The 18,257-nt window shown below is 41.7% G+C and overlaps 1 protein-coding gene across 1 annotated transcript in view; it reads right to left on the reverse strand.

Annotated features, from left to right (window-relative positions):
* The window catches only part of LOC149192612 (uncharacterized), a 267,241-nt gene that overhangs the window by 215,663 nt on the left and 33,321 nt on the right, over positions 1-18,257 (reverse strand). The window contains exons 4-7 of the mRNA XM_089404651.1: positions 837-928; positions 657-664; positions 433-504; positions 79-246 (exon numbers count right to left, since the gene is read on the reverse strand). Coding sequence (XP_089260777.1) covers positions 79-246; positions 433-504; positions 657-664; positions 837-928 — 340 coding nt within the window. The remainder of the gene's footprint in view (positions 1-78; positions 247-432; positions 505-656; positions 665-836; positions 929-18,257) is intronic.

The raw sequence follows: 18,257 nt of genomic DNA on the forward strand, positions 1-18,257 counted from the left end.
ATCACAAAACGATAATTCAAATGCAGAAGCAGAGTCATCCTCTTATCAATTAATATTACAGCATAGTATCATATTCACCTGCCATCCAGCCAAAAGGGGTCCTCGACCTGTTTTACATGACTGAAATGTTGAAATGTCGATATTGGTGCTTCCAATTAGATAATTCCAGTAATCTGTTGTAGTTGATGCTATATCAATACTTTCTATCTTCCTTAAAGCTAGTTTTTCCACACTTAAATTATGTACCTGCAGGGAAAAGTCCTTTTTTTTAACCATGTTCACTAGCAGTGTGCCTTTCACAATATTTTTATAAAGAGAAAATTTATATCTTAAGTAAAAAGAAAAGTACACTAACGTGGTAGTGCAATTCAAGATAGTTTGGCAAAGAGAATCAAATGGATCATTCTTAAGATAAAATAAAATCATGCTTACATTAAATATTCGCTCATTGTCTGCCACATGGATAGTCTCGACAGTCACAGTAAACTTGGTAAAATACGGGCACTAAACAAAGCAAATTTTAGTAATTTCTCTCATCTGTAATTGTATATGCTACAAAAACAAAGAATTACTGTTGTAAAAGGGAAAAAAAAATTGAGAAATAATACAGAAATGCAGTAAAAAAGCATCATGCTAATTTATCTTCGGAGGCATACCTTGAGCACTTGAAAAAAAATTACGATCCATTGCCAGCATAACAAGGAAACAGTGGAAAGTTTAGTACAAAGTCCATACTGCTGAACAATAATAAGAAATAATAATAATAAAGTTATAAAGAAAATAAACAAGAACACTGGAAACAACACACAACCCAAAAGGTTCAAATAGTGGAAAACCTGTTTTGCATTTTGGGAAAGCATTCCACGCTTCCTCTTCAAGGATGAGAGCATTTGCCGGCGCAAAACTTTTCAGCCATGAAGGAACTTTACTACAGGACATTTATGAAATTAATATAAAATTTATCAGCATGAGGGATATGCAAGGTAGAAATTGAAAAGGTGCCCAACCAGACACAAAAATTGAAATTAAACAATCTGCATTTTACACTCCTATATTCAGACTCCTAGAAGTGTAAGGGAATGTAGAAACAAGGAAACTCAAGCCCAAAAAGGTCTAGTATGTCAGGAATAGTAAGACATGGAAGCAAAGGAAGGTAGAAATTCGTAAGTATGCTTTGCAAAGATGAAAAACAGACTAGCACACAAGACAAATAAGTTATAGCAACATCTAGGGATGGTGAAAAGATTCCAAAGGGACTACAAATGCATGTATAATATATTAATATATGAAAAGCACACACGTAACTTCTTCAAGTTATGCACAAAACTGTAGAGTATATGTTTCCAAGCCAAGACAGAAATTGAGAGTTCTCTTTGTTGCAGAAAACTAGCAACATTGTTGTAGGGAATCTATCTTTAACAGGCATATAGGATTTTCAGATGATCAAGAATAGAATCCAGATGGTGTATCTTGAAGTAGAAAAAGTAATATGCCAAAGTGAAAATATCTAATCCAATACATAATTTGGAATATATGGCATATAAACTATCTATTTTCCATAAATAGAATAAAATTAATTTTAGATTAGGTTTACCAATTACAAAATCCAGACTTTCATTGTCTGAATCATCCTACAAGTGAAGTGCATATAGTAGGTTACATGTTGTTAGCTAGTTATGGGTAGAAACCGTTTGCTGATCACAACTAAATAACTATATTTTCCAGAGGGAAACTGTTAGTTGCAAGGTTGAAAATAGAACAATGATTGTCATCTTGGGGAACAGTGATTACAGGACAAAGCAACCAGTTGCGATAGGTAAAGTGCCACTTGCAAAACAAATGGGTTAACTATGAGGTGATGACATAGGGCATCGATCCTACAATCAGAGTTTCAGACAACTGTAGCAGAAGGAACTGAGGAGATTGAAGTTCCAATTTTTTAAACTCGAACTCAGAATTGGTCAAGGTCAACTCAGACTTAGACTTGGATTGACTCAAAGCAATCTGATTTCAATGACTCAGTTTACTAAAAAAACACATAAAAAGTTTAAATTTAATAAAAATTAAATATTTTAAAGATTCCAGACTATTAGAGACAAAACATGCAGAGTCTGATCATGGCACATGTTACCACCCAAATTAGTAGACTTGGAAAGGTCATGGTCAAGGTGCTAGGGGGTAAAGACAAGGGAGATATGCCCACTATCACCTCAGCATGATCTCCTTTCACTTTAGGCCAACTGCTAGGAAACCACAAGGGGCATCCCAATCTGCACACACTTCACCAACAATTCTAGAGACCAATGCCGATGTATGATGTAGGTTAGTAGTTAACTGAAAGAAAATGCTAGGTCCGATATATGAATACGAAATGCAAAAAATACAAACCATCATGTGAATGCTCACTCAATTTTCATAATAAATGGTTACCTTTGACACTCAAGAGTGAGGGAAGGGTATATACATCAAGTGAAATGATTTGCCTTTGGTTGCCACTTGATTTTGTAACTTGATTTGGACTAGTTTGCCACTGTCCTACACTTCCATACCTGCAAAATTGGCAAAAAATGCAGAAATCCCAGGTTTGGAGTGTCTTTCAAGCAAGCCTGAAATGTGTAAAGTTTAAACACACTAGGATGATGGATCTATGGGTGCTTGAAGTTGGGCACTGTAATAAGACAAAAAATACATTCCAGCAGCAGTAAGAATGCAAGTATATAGTAAGCTACAGAAATCTGATCCAAACTTGCGTGAAATTGGGGGCCAATCCCCATGGGATCAAAATTGGAAAACACCCTAAACAAGATGAAACCTCTTGCAGCCTTTAGGGTAGATTAAATCACTTCCCAATGTTAATAATATACACCTGAAACACTTTACAAATGAAACTAGGGCTGAAGAGGGTTAGAAACAACCTTTTTCATGAAGCCCTAGGCCTAGGGTCTTACCAATTCTTGTGAAATAGTAAATATTGCTGTTATAAAATTCCTGAATTGTAAGGACCTTCAAACTCTTAAAACGATGTTAGAGAAAGCATAAAATAAGAGAGCCACCTTGCACTTGGGCCAAATATGGCACAAATCCCAAGAAAAACATCTAGATCAAAAATTTGATCTGTGGATTTTATTCTAAATGGTAAATAAATGAATTTCAATAATTTTTTTTGACAATTAGATTTTTCTGTTCTTTTATTTTTTTCTATTTTTTGTATTTTTTAATTTATAGAAAAATAAAAGACAATTTTGGAATTTTTAAAGTAAGTGGTTAGTTATTGGATTAGGGCTTCATTTCCTTATCTCCACTAGGGCAATTGGAGTCAAGATGAATGCCCCTCTTAAAATTGGTTATCTGATCCTTGTGGATTAAGGCAACAGGCTGGAACCATAGAAGTTAGATTAGCCCCTTGTCTAATCAAGAAAAGTTATGAAACCAAATCCCTACACAAAGGGATCCCGTGTATCCCTCCAGGGGGAATGCTTCAACCACAAAATCAACTATGGAATGAAATAAAATCAAAACCCTTGTTAAGGAACCTTTGAGGGTATGGCCTAACAAGGAGATTCAATAATTACCTTGCGCCAACAAAGGGGAAGTGAGAAAACAAACCCTTGACTTCTCCTTCCAAGTGACAAAGTTGCCCTTCAATGTATCAATCTATGTAGCCCTGTGGTAGTTGTGAATCATCACAATAATGCCTTACGAAAAATATGAAGAATAACCAAGAAAGAGAGACTTCAATAGTTGACACCAAGGCTTCATGAAAATATTACATTATGGCATAATGATCTCAACAATTCACAATGATTTGGGAGGTAAGTTCTCAATTTATAGAAGAGGCTCTCAACATCTCTCCCCTTTTTGCTCCTTAGAAAATGCTAAGAAACTTCAAGAAATATTGACATGTCAACAACAAAAGGCTTGGAGACTAAGTCATTACATGAAAAAATTGATTCACATCGGTTAAAATCCCCAAGAGAGGTGATAAAATCTTCCAAGGGGATGGCACCTTCAAAACAACTCCAATAAAAACCTCAAATATAGCTTATTGGCCTTCAAAATATGACTTAAATAAAGGCCTATGCCCATACCACAAGTCAAAAGCACTTCCATGAAGCATGGAAATGAATTTCCAAATTCAAAAATGTAATAAAGCCCCACTAAACAAAGTAATGTCAAACATAGGAGGCCAATTTGCTTGAAAGGTCCAACATTTCCCTTGAAATTGGCTTGAAGTGACTTGTTTGAGATTCCTTAGGAGGCCAAACGTCACCCTTTCTTGCTCAGTGTCCTCTTGGAATTGGCCTTTTGTCATGTCCCTTCCTAAATCATTTTGGAATAAGATTTAATTTTGTATTATGGGGCCAATTTTGGAGTTAGTGGACCCCATTCGATGTTATTAGGAGATTAGACTAGGAGAAGATGTTTTGTTTTGTAGTTAAGTTACACATGGGAGCCACCCTCACTATGGAATTACGCACTCTGTAGTTCGATTTGCATGGAGGGGGATAACTTTCACATGGTGTTGGTTAAGTGGGGCCCACGATGGAGGACGAAATGGAGGGAAAAGTGCCCCACGAAAACTATATAAGAAGGGCAACTCTCCTCTTCTTATGCATTCATGAGTGTATATCAATTTATCTTGGTTGCTCGAGTTGCTTAGACGAGTCACTAGTTGTTTAGCACGAGTTCTTCAGGCAAAGAGCTCACCCTTTCTTCGAGGGAGTTGATTGAGCTTTTGGTTTGACACTGTGACTTTCGCACTACCTGGGCCAGCGCAAAGGCAGTGTCTGGGAGCTCATTTGGTGGGTAGAGTATCAGCCCTTGAGGCTGAGATTAGTCGTGGAGTTGGAGAAGTTATTCGAGGTGAAGTTTGTTCCCTTTCCAGAGCTTGGAGGAAGACTTTGTGGCCATTTCTTGCAGGTCGTATTTATGGAGTTGTTTGGAGGGCGTAGGCCATAGAGGAGGTCGAATTTGGGAGGTTGGGTTCAAGCCAAACCCTTTTGGGGTTTTTGTGGGTTTTGGCCAAGAAGCTTGTGGCTGAAGTTTCATCATTTTCTGAGCATCGGATGCAGGGTTTCTTGCAACTCCTTTCCAGCCAGCAGTTGTCATCACTAGGAGACAACACAGAGCCTTAGAGGAGCAGTTGCTTTCTAGCATTTGGGATTTCTGTTAACACCTGGGTTCTGTCTAGCTTGACCTTGAGGCAAGCCCAAGTGCTTTTTCCACACTATTGTACTTGCTCCATTCATAAATAAAATGGCTCAGTTGGTTCTCATTTCTGTTGTGTATTGAGTATTTGTTGATCGTTTATTTTTTTTGTGCATAAATCGAATTTGCTTTTGTATATCATTGTTTGTTTAAGTTTGGAACATTACAGTGGTATCAAAGCTTCGGTTTTGGCTAAGCTGTGGGAAAACTTTTCTATGAGTGAAGAAGACCGGCAGAATATTACTTCCAGAAGGAAGAGGTAGCGGAGCAGGAAAAGGGAGTTGGAGATTACTCCAGACATGGAGGATCGTGGGAAGACTGCAGTTGCCAGTAACAGAAGATATGGGTGAGCCCAAGAGCAGAGAAGAGATGACCTTCGATAGCGTCTTGAAGGCTTTGAGTGATTTGGCAAAGGGGTAGAAGGAGTTGTTGGACGAGATCAAAATGCAAAATCGGGAGTGAAGCACTCACCGGGAGTTTGTAGTTGGAGAGACTTAGGGGGCCTCTCAACAGTTCGATCATCTTTCTCCCACTACACAGTGGCCATCCTCAAGTGAACCAACTCAAGCTACTTTACCCTCTTTTATAACTCTGGCGCAGGGAGAGTCTGGTGGAGTTGAGGATCCATCATTGATGGGGGAGCATTTTCGGGAGTGGCAGTCCATGGGGGCAGACTTTAGAGAGGCTCTAACCTTCAGAGACTTTTGCAAGCTCAAGCAGAACAAGAAGGGGAAAGGCTATGGTACACAAAACTATGAGCTACATCGTTCTATTAGGAAAATATATTTCCCTACATATGATGGCACTTCCAAGTGCACAGCACGTGCTTGGGTAGAGAAGTTGGATACATACTTCCAGCTGAATCGAATGACAGAGGTAGAAGCCATCAAGATGGCCACATTGCACCTGGAGGGGGAGGCACACGATTGGTGGTTTCATGGTTTGTCCACTCTGGGGCATGCCAGCGTGACCTCCTATGAGGATTTCACACGAAGAGTAGTGGAGCGCTTTGATCGAAAGGATCTAGAGGCTCACTTTAGAGAGTTGACCCAGCTCCGACAGATAGGGCATCCAGAGCATTATATCTCGGAGTTTTTGAGGGTCTCAGTCATGGTGCCTGATTTGTCAGATGTGAGGAGAGTATACACATTTGTGGAGGGATTGACAGAGCCATTGCAAGGACTGGTGAAGTCTTGCAAACCATCTACTCTTTTGGAGGCAGTGTCTTTCACTCCGGATTTGCAGGGGGTCATTCCCAAGGCTCGAGTTCCATTTCCTGCACACACTCCCTACCCTCAGAAGGGAAGTGACACTCGAGCACCCACAACGCAGAGAGCAGCCCAAGGGTGTGGTCAGTTGGATGACGAGACCAGGAGAGACCTCAGGAGGACGAAACTATGCTTTACATGCCAAGAGCCTTGGGCACTCGGTCATAAGTGCACAGCAAGCAAGGCCCATTACATCAAGGTCTTCTCAAACAGTGATTAGGAGGATGATGAGGAGTTGGAATTTGGTGGCAAAGACAGCGAGGAGCCAGCGAGAAAAGGACCACCACCACGACATCAGGGAGGAGCACCCTTCGCACCAGCAGGGGAAGTCCTAGCTTCTTTGTGCGGGATTCCCAAATTCTTGACTTTGAGGATCAGAGGTGCGGTGCAGGGGCAACGTGTCTCAGTCTTGGTAGATAGTGGGGCCACCCACAATTTTATTGATGCTCACTTTTTCGTAGTGGATGTACCGGACACCAATGTGGTGCTAGGTGTCCAATGGTTGTATTCCCTTGGTCGGGTTACCACCGATTGGAAACAGTGGGTGATGGAGTTTATTGGGCCAGATGGCAAAGCGGTGGTTCTTAGGGGCATGCATTCGTACCCCCCTTGGACAGTTTCAGCTCACCGGATGGACGTTGATTTGACGCATGGAGACATAGCATGAGCAATAGCGCTGAGGATTTCAGAGGCTGGGGAAAAGACCACACCACCACATCCGGACATACAGGCAATACTGGATAGATATCTGGTAGTTTTTGGAGATATACCACCGGGGCAACCACCTGACAGAGGATTTGAGCACACTATAGAGTTGGAGCCTAGTGTGCAAGCAGTCATCACCACACCCTATAGGCATCCCAAGGCCTATAAGGATGAGATCGAGAGAGCCATCTGATTGGCATTGGACCAAGTTCTAGTTCGTTTGCTTCTTCAGTTGTGCTGGTGAAGAAGAAGGACAGGACTCTTCGCATGTGTATTGACTACAGGGCCCTCAACAAGAAGACGTTGAAGAACAGGTATCCCATTCCACGCATTGATGAGTTGATGGACGAGCTTAGAGGGGCCAAGTACTTCTCTAAGATAGATCTATAGTCAGGGTATCATCAGATTCGGGTGAGAGAGTGGGACATTCCGAAGACAGCCTTCAGGTGTCATTATGGGCATTTCAAGTTCCTAGTCATGCCTTTTGGGTTGACTAATGCACCAGCTACTTTTCAATCATGCATGAACCATGTGTCTGAAGCCAGTTGAGGAGGTTTGTACTGGTATTCTTTGATGGCATCTTGATCTACAGCAGGACATGTGAAGAGCACCTGCAACACTTGGAGACAGTCTTGCGTATATTGGAGGAGCAGCAATTCTATGCAAGGATGTCTAAGTGTGATTTTGGGTTGACAGAGATGCTTTACTTGGGACACATCATCGGTGCAAGATGGGGTCAAGGTGCATGAGGAGAAGATTCGAGCCATTCGAGATTGGCCAAAGCCCCGAGATGTGCCAACATTGAGAGGATTTTTGGGCATCTGTACCTATTATCAGAAGTTCGTGAAGGGCTTCTCACAGTTGGCAACACCCCTTATTGATCTGACTAAGAAAGGGGCCTTTATGTGGACAGATGGAGCTCAGGCAGCGTTTGACCGCCTCAAGGAGGGGATGAGTTGTTGTCCAGTTTTAGCACTCCCACATTTTTCTCAGCCTTTCACATTGGAGTGCGATGCATCAGGTGTAGGGATCGGGGTAGTTTTGTCCCAAGGTGTGCACCCCATTGCTTTTGAGAGTAGGAAGCTTCTACCTCATTAGTTGTCGTATTCCATTTACGACAAGGAGATGTTGGCCATAATGCACGCATTGGCCAAATTTAGACAGTATTTGGTGGGGAATCGTTTTCGGGTGAAGATGGATCACAACAATCATCGCCATTTCATGGGGCAGCAAGGCCTCAATGACAAACAACAGAGATGGCTCAGCAAAGCATAGGCCTACGATTTTGCTATTGAGTATGTGCAGGGGAAGCACAACGTAGTGGCGGATGCACTATCCAGGACAATGTTGCACGAAGCGGGAGCGAAGCGGAATCGTTTTTTGGAAGCGGGGACGCCGAAGCGTCATTTTCCAAAAATCTAGGAAGCGAAGCGTCCGCGGAAGCGTCTGCTATATATATATATATATTTATATTTATATTTTTTTGCATTTATACTCAAAACAAACATCCCAAATACCAAATTAATTGTAGAAGACATGAAAACATGCATATTTTTGCATAAATCAAGATAGATATAACATCCATTGTACATTAATGATTAATTATTCGAGCATCAACCATTTAGATGCATCAACCATCTAGAATCTAGATTCTTCTCCTCTTGTCTAGCCTTTGCCTCTACCTCGATTGTCTAGGGATATTAGTCAACATTGCCCAATTTTGATCAAACTACCTAATTCAAGACTTAAAATATGGTAGAAAAAGCTTAACATGCTTGATCGATGATTTTGACTTGATTGAAAGGTAATTTTTTGCTAAGGGCGTGCCGCGTGACAAAGGAGTTCAACAATAACACCACCAACACTAGGGTACATATAGGGCTTGGTGCTCTTGATTAAATGCTAATCGCATACCTTCATAATTGATATAATCTAATGAAATGCCACAATCCCATTGATCCTGAATTCCTGAAAACTGTTAAGTCTGTTGAATTTTGAATAGGATATGAAATTCTATTTTCTCCATATGAAGTCCAATGAGGCTGGAACCACTCTCAAACATCCTGAGTCATTTCATGGTAATGTTAAAAATTTAAGTAAAAGGATGAAAATGAAAAATAAAGGAGAATGTCACTTTTACTTTAAGAACTTAACATTACCATGAGGAAGCATCTGCTATATTTATATTTTTTTTGCCTTCATTCGTCACCGTAACCCAAGGTGGACCCACCCCCAACAAGCAAACTCACCTAAAATTAAAAAAAAAATTGAAAAAAAAAACGATTTTCTAAACGCTTTTCTGGAAGCGTACGGGAAGCGTACGCTTCCTCCTCCGAAGCGCCACGCTTCCGATGCCCGAAGCGTCGTACGAAGCGCGTTTCGGAAGCGGCGCTTCCGTACAACGCTTCCAAATTTCCAGGAAGCGTCTAAAAATGCTGAAGCGGCGCTTCCGAATTCGGAAGCACCGCTTCCGACCAAGCTTCCTAGGCGCTTCCGTACGGGACGCGCTTCGGGGCTTGGAACCGTGGGGGGGGGCGCTTCGTGCAACACTGATCCAGGAGACCAGTCGGGCTTTCACTCATGAGCATTTGTCATGACTGGAAGGCTCAGTTATTGGTAGAGTACTCCAAGGATCGTCGGGCATGCGAGATCTTGGAGGGTAGTTATGCAGATGAGTGCTACAGGGTGATGGATGAGGTCATTTATTATAAAGGGTGCATATTTTTGGTTTCAAGATCACAGTTGAGGGAGCGCGTCCTTCGAGCAGCTCATGATTCTCCTTTGTCTGGGCACCAAGGGTTTAGGAAGACATATATGGCAGTGAGAGAGCGCTTCACTTGGAAGGGCCTTAAGGGAGATGTATTGAGGCATGTACAGGAGTGCGAAGCTTGCTAGCGGAATAAGGGTGAGTTGACCCATCCAACAGGATTGTTGCAGCCTCTTCCCATTCCTGAGGGGAAATGGGAGAGCATCTCTATAAAATTCATCACTGGACTTCCCTCGGTGCAAGGGAAGGATTGTATTTTTGTAGTGGTTGACCGGCTGACCAAGTTTGCACACTTATTTGCCATACCGACATGATATTCAGCCTCACAAGTGGCAGACTTGTTATTCAGGCAGGTCTTTCATCTGCACGGACTCCTAAGACCATAGTCAGTGGCAGGGATAGCCAATTCATGGGAGGATTTTGGCAAGAGCTCTTCAGACTAGTTGGCACTGAGCTCACCTCGAGCACCAGCTATCATCCGCAAACTAATGGTCAGACAGAGAGGGTGAACCAGTGGTTAGAGGGCTATCTTAGGAATTATGTGACAGGGAAGCAAAGGGCTTGGATTCGATGGTTGCACCTGGGAGAGTATTATTACAACACCACCCACTCCTTTCAGTGCTTTATATGGTTATGATGCTTTATCTTTTGCTGATATTGTTTTTGGAGATAGCAGGGCCCCAAAGGCCAAGGATTGGATCCTAGAGAGCCAAGATATCCTCAAGGCTCTTAAGGATAACTTACAGGTAGCCCAGAACCAGCAGAAGATGTATGTTGATCGACATCGAGTAGAGAGACATTTTGAGGAGGGTGACTTGGTCTACCTTTGATTATAGTTGTACCAACAATCCACACTCAAGCAGAAGGGGGCCGAAAAGTTGCAGCCGAGATTCTTTGGGTCGTATAGAGTGAGCAGGAGAGTTGGAGAGGTGGCTTACGAGTTGGAGCTACCACCAGGGAGCAGGATTCATAACATCTTTCATGTGTCATGCCTCAAGAGGGTGTTGGGGCAACAGGTTACAGCAGTCATGGAGTTGCCTCCGCTTGATGATGAGGGGCATTTGATCTTAGAGCCAGAAGCCATCTTGGAAACCAGAGAGAGGAAGCTCAGAAGCAGGATAATCAGAGAATATTTGGTGCGATGGAAAAATCTACCAAATGAGGATGCCACTTGGGAGGGAGAGGACATTTTGGAAGATCCAGCATTGAAGTTGCTTAGGGACAAGCAACATTTAGTAGGAAGGACTATCATGTCCCTTCCTAAATCATTTTGGAACAAGATTTTATTTTGTATTATGGGGCCAATTTTGGAGTTAGTGGACCTCGTTCGATGTTATTAGGAGATTAGACTAGGAGAAGATGTTTTGTTTTGTAGTTAAGTTACACATGGGGGCCACCCTCACTAGGGAATTACGCACTCCGTAGTTCAATTTGCATGGAGGGGGATAACTTTTGCATGGTGTTGGTTAAGTGTGGCCCGCGATGGAAGACGAAATGGAGGGAAAAGTGCCCCACGAAAACTATATAAGGAGGGAAGCTCTCCTCTTCTATTTCATTCATGAGTGTATATCGATTTCTCTTGGTTGCTTGAGCTGCTTAGACGAGTCACTAGTTGTTTAGCATGAGTTCTTTAGGCGAAGAGCTCACCCTTTCTTCAGGGGACTTCGAGTGCCACCCTAGGAAGGTTTCCTTCATTTCTTCAAGAGGAGAATCACATTGTGGTTTCCAGCAGTAGCATTTCCTTCCAGGTGGTGCGTATTTCTGGAGGACACAGTGAGAGAGGAGGTTGTATCGTTTGTGGAGTTTTGTTGTGAGATTTTCCGAAGGAGAGGGTAAGGAAGATAGTCAGCCTTTGGGGAAGTTTGGGAGTTGATTGAGCTTCTGGTTTGACAGTGTGACTTTCGCACTACCTAGGCCAGCGCATAGGCAGTGTCTGGGAGCTCATTTGGTGGGCAGAGTATCAGCTCTTGAGGCTGAGCTTTGTCGTGGAGTTAGAGGAGTTATTCGGGGTGAAGTTTATTCCCTTTCCAGAGCTTGGAGGAAGACTTTGTGGCCATTTCTTGCAGGTTGTATTTCTGGCGTTGTTTGGAGGGTGTAGGCCATAGAGGAGGTCGAATTTGGGAGGTTGGGTTCAGGCCAAACCCTTTTTGGGTTTTGTGGGTTTTCGCTAAGGATCTTGTGGCTGAAGTTTCATCATTTTCTGAGCACCGGAGGCAAGGTTTCTTGCAGCCCCTTTCCAGCCAACAGTTGACATTACTAGGAGACAGCATAGAGCCTTAGAGGAGCAGTTGCTTTCTAGCATTTTGGATTTCTGTTGACACTTGGGTTCTATCTAGCTTGCCCTTGAGGCAAGCCCAGGTGCTTTTTCCACACTATTGTTCTTGCTCCATTCATAAATAAAATGGCTCGGCTGGTTCTCATTTCTGTTGTGTATTGATTATTTGTTGATCATTTAATTTTTCTGTGCATAAATCGAATTTGCTTTTGTATATCACTGTTTGTTTAAGTTTGCAACATTACACCTTTTGACCCCCAATGGCAATATTGAAGATGGACGAGTTCATATTTGGGCTTCTTCTTGCTTGCTTTAATGAATTAGGGCATGATTTCTTTGCTTCCATGCTTGACCTTGGTCCTTGAGTCTTGACATATCATTTATTTTCCATGTTTGCACCTCCATGTCAGTTTAAGTACTTGCAACATCATCACTGGGAATGCAAATGCATCGTGAATTGTGACACTTCCATGTAAAAGTGATGATATCAAATAACCAAGCCCAAAGGTATGGACACATACGATAACATGGTCCATGTGAAAAATAAAAATAGGTGTGCTAAAAATAGGTATTTTCACCTTTACATAGCAATAACATAAGTGAGTAACTAAGGGCTCCCCTAATCATGTGTCAAAGTAGATCCATCTAGAAATGCTCACATAACTACTCAAGACATAAATGTTCAACATGGTAGGGAGTTACACCCATGAAGGGATACTCAGCCATAGAGGCAAATAAACCAAGCACCTTGAGAATGGGCACTAAAAGGTGTTAATTTTAGGTTAACATGTTCTTTGCTTAACACGGTTACTTCAGAGATCCATATTAGCCCGATTTTCAATTCATTTCATTTCCATTAGCAATCACATAAAACATTATAACATTGACAGTAACTGATGAAAGAACATAGACGATATATGTAGAAGACAAGCCAAGACAAGAGGACGCAAAATATGGCTCAAGCTAAGGAAAAACCCCAAGATGGGGAAAACCCTTGATCAATTCTTATTATTATTAAGATAAAATGTTCAGCACACACAAAGAGAGAGAGAAAGTACAATAATATAAGTCTAAATTGACTTGATGAATCACTGTCCACAACTGCCTTGTAAAGTCTGCAATTCTTGTTGATGTAACTTGCTGCCTAGTTAGGACTCCTAATATCCACTGTCAAATTATTCCAAACAGTTCCTATGATCTCTCAACAATTGCTGCTCTCCTTCCTAATCTGCATTAACACACCTAAAGTCTCCTTTGATCTGGGTCTACCTCTCTGCTGTAGGATCCGGTGACTTGGTTAGGGTTAGGCATCATCATTTTAGCCCTCTTACTCTGCTCCAAAATACCTCTGTTAGTTGCAACTTTGCCTGACATACAATGAGTTGTCCTTCGATGGCCCTTAGGGGTGATGCAAACCTAGATTAAGCCTCTCAGCCCCCTGGTCTAGACTAGAACAGGCCTGCAGCCTTACCTGAGACAACAGATTAGAAGTGTGTCCTCATAAGGAGAGAGTTTCTTCCTCAAGATGATCATGAACTAGCCCAGAAATAATTACACAAACTCAGCCTCATTTTTTGCTCTTGAATTTGGTCCTGCAATGACAAATTGACCCATACAAACTGCCCAGAATTTCTCTCAAGTCCTACAACTGTCTCACAAAAGAATCTGGACCTTGTGAAAGAAGAAAAAGCCCAAAACAAAAAAACCCTTCGTCCTCCTAGAACTTGCCTGCCTCAGACATACTTTGGAGCCCCGGGATGTAACAAATGACGTTGGACACCTATATATATATATACAAATTCGTGAGGGTCAAGAGACATGACTTTTAGGCTTTATGGAGGTGAGGCCAACCTTGACAATTTGCATATGAGTGGGCATAAATTCAGAAACACATATTTCCTTATTCAAATTTGATGATCTTCAGGTAGATTTTAGTCCTCTAGAAAAGAGGAATTCAATGCACTAATCATCTCTATCAAATGAGTTGTCTAGAGTGGAATTTGGCCCTAGTTGCCAATTTTAACACTCCCTCTCAACTAGGGAGAATTCCACCTGCCAATCCATGCCATCCTGTCATCAAGAACCATCTTTGCATCCCATCTCAACTTTGTTGAACACTGATATAGATAATGGAGAAGAATCAATCGAGAGTGAGTCACAAGACCTTACCACTCTCCACTGACAAAAGTCAGTCCACGTAACCAGGTGTAAAACCGTAATCAAACTTAATCCCAAGAGATCAAATTTGTTGAACATCACACATCCTAGATATAAGGAGTACGGCAATACACGATGCGTCCATCGATAGTGTTATGGTCCCAAACCACTTTTCCCAACTCATTGGCCAGATGAGAGGTACTTCCCATGTGTCCCGGACTACATGGGTAGGATGATGTTGGGGCAACAGCAGGGAAAGAATAAATCACATCTTGCTCACAACCACATGTAGGGAAAGGATAAACCACATCCTACAGTCACATGTCACAACCATCGTAGGGAAAGGATAAACCACATCCTACGCGCATGCAAACCACCGAGAGTAGGGAAAGGATGAACCACGTCCTACATGCATGCCAACCATAATCGTAGGAAGGATCCTACACATGGGGAAAGGATGAACCACGTCCCACCAACATGTCAACCATCAATCGTAGGGAATGAGCATCCTACATGTGGGGAAAGGATGAACCACGTCCCACCGACATGTCCACATGTGACAACTGACAAATGCCTATATGCATCTCTCACTAGGGTATCCGTAGGAGAAGGTAAACCACTCATCCTGCTCATATACCATAGAAGAAGGTGAACCACTCATCCTATGCATATATCATCATGGAGCATCACAGGGAAAGGTGAACCACTCACCCTGTACACAACGTACCTATAGGGGAAGGTGAACCACTCGCCCTATGGTCACACATAGCTCCAAGAAGTACCCCAGGCCCCCAGGAGATCCCAGAGCTCAATGTTCAACCAAGACCCTCATAGTAGGGTCTTTCCACGACTCCAACCTCTTTCTAAGAAACCTGATCTTACCATGAGGCTTTACAAGGATGTTGAACACCTGTGCATCCATCCTGGAATGATGGAGCTTGATTGCTTCCATACATAAAATGGTACCTGATGCCAATATGCTTAGAATGGTTGTGGAACACGGGATTCTCTAAAAGGTGAATCCCATTCTACAATATACAATGATGATTTCCAGCATGTGCACAAATGGCTCACTGAAGAGCTTCTTCAACTAAATGGCTTCATAATAAGCCATGCTTGTTGCTTTATACAATCAACCTCAATGGTGCTCCCAGAGCATCAGACATTAGTCTTTGATTCATCCACGAAATAAAAGGTGGATCTCAGGAGCTGCAACACTTAGATGTGCTCTTTCCACTCTTCACTCTGCCATCTCAGTTAACATCGGAAAATCCATGGAATCTTAGATTCCTGGTAGAGTATATTAGATCATAGATAAATAGGCAGTTATTTAGGCTTAACCATAAATTGTAGCAAGGTACATATTTGATCGGATGTTAAACTAGAACATCATGATTCCCACAAGTTGTTTATCTGAATTAGCAGCTCCTCCGTTTTATCAGGCCTATTTTTCATGCCTCTCACATTGATAAATGGGAGGATCATCATCTGTTGAACAAATATCATCAATAGTTGTATCCAATCATCATAGCTCCCTCTGAAGCCTTGCTTGAGTGATCATCTAGTCTTTAATCATGAGCTACCCATATGAGAGATGAGACTTTCCACGAGGCAACTGCAACAACAAACTCAAAACAGTTTGAATTATCTTTTATTGCTAGCTGACAGCTACCAACGCATCAAATTACCCAATCCATGATGAGGAGGGCTCCTTCGCATCCAGACATCTACAAGACTATTCTTCATAAGATATTTGCTTAATGCAATTAAGATGCCAAAATCAGGGTCTTCTGCTTATCGTGATCATCAAGATATAGAATTTGGCAAGATACCTTCGTTTCCATGTTGATGTTACAAAGAACTGTTCCAAAGTGCCATGCACTTCTTCTCCCAGTCGTTATTCAAGAATAATTCAAGTGTGTTGCACCCATTATCAAAGACAAAGGTATTGCAATTTCTTTTACTAGAGGATCCCTGTAGCTTTTGCACAGTAGATAATTTTTCAAAAGATAAGCTATCCAAAGTTAACATCTTTCTTGTTCACAACTTCGCTTGTGAACAAGACTATAACACTGTCATCAATTTATACTTACTGGATTGTAACGATATCATGCATAATGCAGAACTGAAAGAAGACCATGTTGAGCTGAATATACTGAGATGCCATACATAGAGTAGTGCCACACATAGCAGAACTGAAGTCACATATAACCAAGAATCTTCACTGCACAGGCTTCTATCTTTGACTTTTATGATAGCTTCAGAGCTTTCAAACTTTCAAGAGGACCATTCCTTCTTGAGAGATCCAAGATCTTTGCCTACTGACATGTCATCAGCAGAATCTCTGCTTCACTACTGAAGCTTAGTATAGAAGATTTCAAGGAGAGTATTTCTTCTCAAAACTGAAAGAGGATTACAAAAATCAAATGCTTCCACTGCTTGATGCCTGTGGTTATCTTTCTTTCCAATGTGACCAAAAATTTGCGGATGTCTATATCGTAGGATCTCAGTGTAGCTACTGTAAATCAAAAAACTCCACAAGTTGGCTCAACTGACATAAGAAGTTCAAGTTGTGTATATATATATATGTGTGTGTGTGTGTGTGTTGATCATGTTGGTGAGCCTCGGTATTGCACCAAGAGTGTTACAACTCCCAAGGGCTCCTCAACTCAAATTATCAACCCGGGGTTCATGCAAACTTAGAGGTGACAATGCTATATGCACAGTAGGTCAGATTCTACTCATGCCACCCTTAGTCATGACATTAGATCAAGGTGTTCAGAGACCATTCCTCCAATTCAACTATAGTGAAAGCACAATTGAAAATTGATTCTTAACTATGAAAATGAAAATGCCATTTGTTCAACTTGTAGATGCTAACTAACATTACATGAAAGAGAAAGGGCTAATCTACCTGCAGAAGTAAAGCTACTCTATCTTGCATAATTCATCAAATCAGTAACCTATTTGCATGTACCATTGATCTACTTCACATTTGCTTGAAAATCAGAATTCTAACTTGTATCATGCTTGTGAATGAAAAACACTAATTCTACCTTGTTTTGCAATGAGAAAAAGAGGTGGTTGGAGTGGTCTAGGAGCTTCTCTTGATCATCAAATCACAAGTTGGGGTCATTATTCATCTTGACTAAGCTAAGATTGAAGTGGGGAGCAAAACAGGTGGAGGAAAGTGGTGCTACAGGCCAGCTACAGGTGCTGCTACAGGAGGTCCTGTATTGCTACAAGAGGACCTGTATTGCTACAGGAGGGGTTCCGAGATCCTTTTTAGGGTGGAGATGGTGTCTTGAAGGCATGAAGAGGTGGATGAAGGTAGGAGGGAGTGAAGGAAGGTTGGGGAAGCCTCCTAGCCAAGCCTAGGACCTCTCGGAGGTCTGTCTTGCACCAAGATGAATGCCCACAGTGTCCTTAATTGTCTAAACAAAGTGACTATGGAAACAGAGTTTTGGGAGCAGAATTGAAGGGTGGAAGGAGAAGATGGAGAAGTCCGAGTGGAGATGAAAGAGTTTTTCTCCCCTACAGATCAACACAACCCTGCAACTAGCCACATGTATGCATCAATTGATCATTAACACAGTGATATAAACTATGATGGAAAAGATGAGTTGAATTTGAATAACATCTATTCTATGCCACAACACTATTTTGATCACTGAACTAACTCTTAAGTTGCAGAAAGTAAATATGAAGAAGGACAACTAACATCTATTTGTTTCCAAGAAATCATAAACAAAATGTTTTTGGACTGAGATTGTAAATATTTCCAACCATTCTCCCACAAGAGAGGTGATAGGGAAGCCTGCAATCACAGGTTTTTATAGCTTAACATCTACTACAATGAAAGAAAGACATGAAATGA

The sequence above is a fragment of the Pinus tabuliformis genome, chromosome 2_2, assembly GCF_031772625.1.
Source record: "Pinus tabuliformis cultivar Carrire ecotype Pingquan chromosome 2_2, CPIR1, whole genome shotgun sequence".
Taxonomy (NCBI): Eukaryota; Viridiplantae; Streptophyta; class Pinopsida; order Pinales; family Pinaceae; genus Pinus; species Pinus tabuliformis.